This window comes from Elaeis guineensis, chromosome 7 (genome assembly GCF_000442705.2).
Source record: "Elaeis guineensis isolate ETL-2024a chromosome 7, EG11, whole genome shotgun sequence".
In the NCBI taxonomy this organism is placed as follows: domain Eukaryota; kingdom Viridiplantae; phylum Streptophyta; class Magnoliopsida; order Arecales; family Arecaceae; genus Elaeis; species Elaeis guineensis.
In genome coordinates this window covers 68,391,112-68,398,898 of record NC_025999.2, presented here as the reverse complement: position 1 = coordinate 68,398,898, position 7,787 = coordinate 68,391,112, and the positions used below count along the sequence as shown (strand labels likewise).

Below are 7,787 nucleotides of genomic sequence, written 5' to 3'. Positions count from 1 at the left end.
TGGCAAGTCCCGACAACGGACACCACTCCACTCTCCGCAACAAGCTCTACGTGGCCCTGAATGACCCCTGACGTCACTACTCTCTGTAACAAACTCGATGCGGCTCTGAGCGGTCCACTACCAGACGGTTGCAGACGTCGCTGTCAGTCAGTTACGCCCTCCGTCTATGAATAAGGACCCCCAGATACGTTCTTCTCTAAGCTGGTAACTCTATCTCGAAACTCTGCCAAAATTTTCGCTCGAGCACTTCATTTCTGTTGAAGCAGAGTACTGATTTGAACGTCGGAAGGTCTTATCGGAGTATCCCCAACTCTGGTTTAGATTTTCTTTATAGGTCCCGGCGACGGCCGCGGTCATCCCAATTCCAGCTTCTCTGACTTCGATGAAATTCTGCACCAACAGCTGTTGTGTTGTCATCTAATAAGATGATCGTCCTTGCCGCTTGAGAGTTTCAGATCGGAGATTTTTGCTATCCACATTTCGCTGGCTGCAGTGGCTTCCAACAGTGCCTTTAAGAACTGCTGCGTAGCTTCGACGTTGCGCATCTTTGCCATTAAGTGCATATCCCCCACCTTCTGCTGCAGATTTGCCGTGAAGTGAAGGTTGGAGGCTGTTAGGGTATTTAGAGGTAGCTGAAGAGAAATTAAGAGAGTTATTGTCGGAACGGCGAAGGTAATCTCATGGTAGATCGGGGTAATGGTGATTTGCTGTATGCAGGGTAGAGGTCTTTCTTAACTGCAGGTCAAGTGGAAGTTTTGGACGCAATAGACGGCCTCCGTCCAATGGAACAGCATTTGCTCTGAATAATGGCAGTTGACGATGCAAGGCTTGAGAGGATGAGGGGGGCTTCAGAAGGATTGTTGAAGAGACACGATGAGATGGCTTTTTGATTCGGTGTCTTTTCCGTGGGTGGAGATTCAGGCATGCATCATTTGCTTTTATAGATGGAGTGTGAATCCATTTCCTGTTGGTAGGTGGGAAGAACTTGAAGAAGCGTTGATGCATTGTGGCATTGGGTGAAGAAGACTTTCCTAGATGAAGGTCTTCGTCCCGGGTTGAAGATTTAAAATGCTGCAGATGAGATTCGATCCTTTGATTTTTCCTTAGCTCTCTTCTGGCTTGTTGAGATGAGCCAATCTTCCAACAATTTGTCGTCGGTAATCGTAAGTTTGAGGATGGAAGGCTTGGAAGGCTCGTTGGGTGATTAAGGTTTCTCCCTCTAAAATCGCCAGAGCATCTCTCTAGAAACTCTCACCATCTAAAAACTCCTACAATATTTTACTCCACCAAACTTCCTGTTGGCCTCCTAGTTAATCTGCATAGGACCTTGCGCATACGTTGGAATCTCAGAACCTTCTTTATCTGCACAGGATCCATTTATCCTGGACCAAATCTCATGACCTGCTTGGATGCGTTCAACAGTACCAGAGGCTGAACTCCGGGCAGCGTGGGAAGTATTTGCACAGCAGCCTATGAATACAAAAGCCTCTCAAATCTGGGCTGAAGGAGATCATGGACTTTTATTCAGTAGATTAATAACTCATATCACTCTAGTCCTCATGATATACCCGCACATCAGGATGTGTGGGAGATCAGCAAGGCAGTCTACACATTCAAGGCATACCACATTTTGTGGTCAGGTAACGGAAAAGTCTGCTCATCGGTTAGCCAAGACTGGTGTAGGCATTTATCTTCCCTCTCAACTGGCCTATATTGTTATTGCAGAGGGACTTGGTTGTAGTTTCTTAAAACTTCCATTCCTTTTTCCACTAGTTTTGAGCCCCTACGTTGTGCGCAGATTCTAGATCATATCTTTAATTATTTTTTAAAATTAATTATTTTTTAAACTAATCAATCAATATGGTAAAATAATGTCCATTTAAATTCTTCATATCAATCCATATTTTTGATTATATACATAAATAAATTTTAACTATACAAATACAATAATGTCATACTTTAATCGCATCATTTAATTCATATATATGATCTTCAATTCAGTCATTTAATATTATAATATTTTTTTATTTAATTTAATAATACTTTATAGTTTTTTTTAATCCACGTGACATTCATAGATGATAAGTTGATGCTTACGTAGACAGCTTAACTTGCTAACAAACTTTCATTTAGTTTATGCTTTCATATATATATATATATATATATACATATATTAGATTAGGCTTTGTTCTGTTTTTTCGTTTTTAGGCTTACTTCTCTCAATGTACCAGAGGGGGGGAGGAGGGAGAGATTGTCCATGTCCTTGAAGACGTTATCATGCAAGTTAATAAGAGAGAATAAGCAAAAAATTATAGTAAGAAACTTGTTAACTATAAGGCATCTCTGTTACATGTGCCAAGTAACATTTTTCATGTCAAATTGTAACTAAGAAGCTAACTAGAGTAAAGATGATGGAAGAAGATGATCAGTTTGGATGGATTTAAAAAAAAATACACCTTGAAGTAAGAAGCATGGGCTTCAGCCTGAGCACAGCTTTTCAAGAGCCATGTTCTCATCACCATTTACACTCTCCAGTGTGTTCCTCACTAAATCCTCAGGGAAACCCATTTCCACCAGCTTCTGCACCTGAAATCATTAAGAAAAAGTAAATTCATTAGATTACAAGCTCTTGTATGCAAACACAAAAACAATTTATATGAGGTGCACCTTCTCTTCAATTCCAACTGATGTCCTTTTGGCAAAGACCTCCGTCCAGTAGCGAGCTGTAGCGACAAAAGTAGGGTAATCACGCAGGTACTGCAAGATGGGAAGGGTGATCAATATACATACAAAAATTAACATATCATGTCGTAGATTTTCAAGTGGAAAGGAGCGCGGAATATAATTTTATACCTGTTGCGCAACAACAGCATCCTGGGGGTCATCAGGTTCAGGTGCTGACAGCAGAGCTTGCAGCGAGAGCAATGCAGTTTTCAAAGTGAGGGCAGGGCTCCATTGATCTTTCAAAATGTCCAAGCAAATTGCACCATTTTGACTGCTAATGTTGGGGTGCCTTCAACAGTGACGGACACAAGTAATGGAGCATGATATGAGATCATATCATATAAAATTATGTTTACTTTTAATAAATAAAATCCATTCAAAATGCCAAAGCCTTCGTAATGCATGCTCGTATTTCTGAACGATGGACAGACTTGCAAACAAAATATAAGGAAAACACAGTTACAGTAGTGGCAACATAATATGAGTTTCTGTGCTAATTTGTGAACTTCATTCTAAGATGTAGGACAAGAATATCCAAAGAAAACTGAACTGTTGTTGCTCCTTGAATTGATTTTGATGATTACAAAGTATTTGAAGGGATTACTAATGATTTTGGCTTGGAAAAAGATTTATTGCATTTCAAAGGTAAAATCGTAATTTCATCAATACCTGATTCAGAAGCCTCAAGAATACGAACAAAAGACGTGCAGTCTACTGGAGAAAATTTCAATATTTTTGAAAATATATTTTGCAAGAAAATCAGATTTTTTATTCTTGAGTCGACCCCATGAGTCGACTCATGGCTTAAAAAGCTGAACGGCACATTGAAATTTTGGCTGGCACTCTCTGTGAGTCGACCCCTTGGCATGAGTCGACCCTATGAGTCGACCTCTGCTGCTTTGCAGGCCAAAATTACAGAACAGTCGTTTTCTGTTCTGTTCCACAGAGGTCGACCCTATGAGTCGACCCCTGCGACGGAAAGTTCTGCAACGGCTAGTTTTTAACCCGTTTCAATTGCATTTAATGCTCATTTAATGTGCTCTAACGGCTCTATTTCAGCCCAGATTACTCTCCACCATTATTTGAAGTTATAAAAAAGACTTAAAGGAGAGAATCAAAAAAAAGAAAAAAAGAGAGAAGGGTTTTGAAAAGGATTTCAAGCATACATTTCAGCCCTAAGCAAAAACCCACTTAAAGCATTCAAGAAGCTTTTAATTCAAGTTCACCAACTCCTCAAGTGCTCATTCAAGTCTCCAACCACCTTGAGAAAATCAAAAAGAGCTTTCTTCTATTTGAGTAAAGTGTATTTAAAGCTTCATTCGCTCATTAAAGGAGCTTCATCTGTATTTCTGTGCAATTAACTGTAATACTCTTTTTGAGTTATTGTTTTTGTTTTGAAAGGATTTCAAAACGTGGGAAGGTTGATCCGAACCTTGAATCGGATTGTATTGGGTTGGCTTGTACTTGAAAAATAAGTGTTCTAGCTTGGATAGCTAGAGTCGGAGGTTCCGACGAGTGTATTCAAGTTGAATACAGTTTAGTGGATTGAAATTTCTAAGTAGGAGCTTGGGGAGTGGATGTAGGTGCAGGGTTGGCACCGAACCACTATAAGTCCTCTTGTTTGTGTTGTGCTTAATTGCTCTCCTTTAGAACTTCTTTATTCTCTTACATTCTTGCATTCAACCATTATCCTTGAATCAATTACACTCTCCTTACTTATCTTGCTATTGTTAAATAATCTTCATAAGTTGAAAGTTAAGTTTAAAATTTTTAGAAACCCAATTCACCCCCCCTCTTGGGTTGCATAGCTGGGCAACAAGTGGTATCAAAGCTCGGTGCTCTAGCCCTACTTTGATCTAACCAATCAAAGAGCTAAAGATCTATGGCAACTCAAGTTGGCACTTCTCTAGCCGAGGGGCAGTCCACTAACCGACCTCCACTTTTCAATGGGTCCAACTATACCTATTGGAAAGCTCGGATGAAAATCTTCATTCAAGCACTCGACTATGATATGTGAAGTATCATAGTAAACGGCCCTCACACACCCACTAAAATTATTGATGGTGTGGAATCAGCCAAATCCGAAAAAGATTGGGATGAGATTGATAAGAAAATGGCCCAACTAAATGCTAAAGCTATGAATGTTTTGTATTGTGCACTAGATGCTAATGAATTCAATCGTATTTCAATATGCATGTCTGCTAAGAAAATATGGGATAGATTAGAAGTAACTCATAAAGGAACTAATCAAGTGAAAGAATCCAAAATTAACATGCTCGTGCATAAATATGAACTTTTTAAAATGGAGCATGATAAATCTATAACTGAAATGTTACCCGTTTTACTGATATTATAAATGGTCTGAAAAGTCTTGGTAAGTCTTATTCTAACAGTGACCTCGTGAGGAAGATTCTTAGGTCATTACCAAGAACTTGGGAAGCCAAAGTGACCGCCATCCAAGAAGCCAAGGATCTGAACATTCTACCCTTGGAAGAGTTTCTAGGATCACTGATGACACATGAGTTGAGCATGAAACAATATCAAGAAGAAGAAGTCAAAAAGAAGAGGACAATCGTCCTCAAATCCATGGCTCAACTTGATGAAGAAACTGATGATACGGAAAATGAAGAGCAGGATGAAGAAATGGCTCTCATTACTAGAAGGTTTAAAAAATTTTTGAAGAAAAAGAAACAAGGAATGAGGAAGAAGCCACCCACAAAAGAAGAATATAGCAAAGAAAAGGATAAAGACCAACCCCTTATCTGCTACGAATGCAAGAAACCAGAACATTTTAAGTCTGAATGCCCACAACTAAAGAAGGATCCCAAGAAGTATAAGAAGAAGGCCATGATGGCTACTTAGAGTGGAAGTGATGAGTCAAGCTCCGAAGAAGAAGACTCAACTGAACAAGCCAACTTGTGCCTTATGGCACATGAAAATGAGGTAAACTCTTCAACTCCTGTTGACTTTACCTTTGAAGAACTTCATGAAGCTTTTTATGATTTAATTGATGAACTAAAGAAGCTAAGGGTAAATAACAAAGAGTTAAAATCAAAGAATCAATCTCTACTAAAACAAAATGAGAGTATTTCAAATGAAAAATCTACCTTACTTCAAGAAAATCTGAACTTAAAGAATGATATTGCCAAGCTAAAACCAATAGTTGAAAATTTTACTTTAAGTTCTAATAAACTTAATATGATTCTTGAAAATCAAAAGCTGTTTATGATAAGGCTGGTCTTGGTTACAACCCCTTAAAGAAACAAAAGTTTCTAAAAAATATCTATGTAAACTCTTCAAACAATAAGTTTTCAAATATTACTTGCTTCAAATGTGAAAAAGTAGGTCACAAGTCGTACACTTGTCTCTCTGATAATTTCTTAAATTCTAAATTCTAATGCAAAGAAAATATGGGTTCAAAAGGAACCATTATGACTAACCAAAAAGGATCCAAGAAAGTTTGGGTACCTAAAGTAAAAACTTGACTTTTGCTTGCAGGTGTGTCTAGCATCCCAAGGAGCAAACCGAAAATGATATCTTGATAGCGGATGCTCGAGACACATGACTGATGATGAATCCCAATTCATCACACTTGATGCTAAGAATGGAGGGATGGTTACCTTTGGAGACAATGGTAAAGGAAAGATCATCGATATAGGTAACATTTGTATCACTCCCTCCAAGTTTATTGAAAATATTTTATTAATAAATAGTTTAAAACATAATTTATTAAGCATCAGTCAATTCTGTGATAAAGGATATAAAGTTATTTTTGAATCTTCTGTTTGCATTGTAACTAGTCCTATTAATGAAGGCATTGAATTTGTTGGGCATAGACATGGCAATGTTTATATGGTAGATTTGAATGATTATCCAAAATAAACATGCAATACCTAGTATCCTTGAATGCCAAGATTAATGAAATTAGTTGGCTTTGGCATCGTAGGCTTGCACATATTAGCATGCACTCATTTTCAAAACTCATTAAGAAAGAATTGGTTATTGATTTACCCAAATTAAATTTTGAAAAGGATAGAATTTGTGATGCATGCCTCCTAGGTAAACAAACAAGAGTTTCATTCAAATCTAAAAACATTGTTTCAACTTCTAGACCATTAGAACTATTGCATATAGATTTATTTGGACCTACCAGAACTACTAGTCTAGGAGGAAAACGATATGATTTTGTAATTATTAAATGATTTCTCTCGTTTTACATGGATTTTTTTTTGGCACACAAGGATGAAACTTTTCAAGTTTTCTTTAAATTTTATCGAAAAGTCACAAATGAGAAAGATTTTTCAATTCAAAATATTTGAAGTAATCATGGAACGAATTTAAAATTAAGATTTTAAAAAATTTTGTGATGAAAAAGGAATATGCCATAATTTTTCAACACCTAGGACACCCCAACAAAATGGGGTAGTAGAAAGAAAAAATAGAATCCTTGAAAAAATGGCCCGTACCATGCTATGTGAAAGCAACCTTCCAAGATACTTTTGGGCGGAAGCTATTAACACAGCATGTTACATATTAAATCGTGCTTTAATTAGACAAATTTTAAAGAAAACTCCCTATGAGCTTTGGAAAGGAAGAAAACCAAACATTGCATATTTTCATGTTTTTGGTTGCCGATGTTTTGTGTTAAATAATGATAAAGAAAGACTAGGAAAGTTTGATGCAAAATCCGATGAAGCAATTTTTCTTGGTTACTCCTCTTCTAGTAAAGCTTTTAGAGTTTTTAACAAAAGAACCTTAGTAGTAGAGGAGTCAATACATATTGTCTTTGATGAAACTAACGATCTTCCTTCAAGGAAGAATGAAGGTTTTGATGATGCAGATCCTCTTATAGAATGGATGAAAGAGATCACTCTAAAAGATTCAATAATTCAAGATGATAAAGAACATGAAGACAAACAAGATGAGGAAGGTGAAGAACGACAAGAACAACCTCAAGTACAAACAATCTACCTAAAGAATGGAGGTATGATCACAATTACCCCAAGAAACTAATCATTGGTGATCCTACACATGGGGTAAGAACTCGTTCTTCTCTTAAAGAT

The 7,787-nt window shown here is 37.3% G+C and overlaps 1 protein-coding gene across 2 annotated transcripts in view; it reads right to left on the bottom strand.

Moving 5' to 3' along the window:
- Positions 1 to 2,309: 2,309 nt before the first annotated feature.
- The window catches only part of LOC105034671 (ubiquitin-conjugating enzyme E2 27), a 15,560-nt gene continuing 10,082 nt past the window's right edge, over positions 2,310 to 7,787 (bottom strand). For both annotated transcript variants that reach the window (XM_010909911.3, XM_010909912.3), the window contains 3 exons: positions 2,854 to 3,013; positions 2,668 to 2,757; positions 2,310 to 2,586 (listed from right to left, as the gene is read on the bottom strand). In XM_010909911.3, the coding sequence (XP_010908213.1) occupies positions 2,479 to 2,586; positions 2,668 to 2,757; positions 2,854 to 3,013 (358 nt within the window). In that variant the 3' untranslated portion in view covers positions 2,310 to 2,478. The remainder of the gene's footprint in view (positions 2,587 to 2,667; positions 2,758 to 2,853; positions 3,014 to 7,787) is intronic.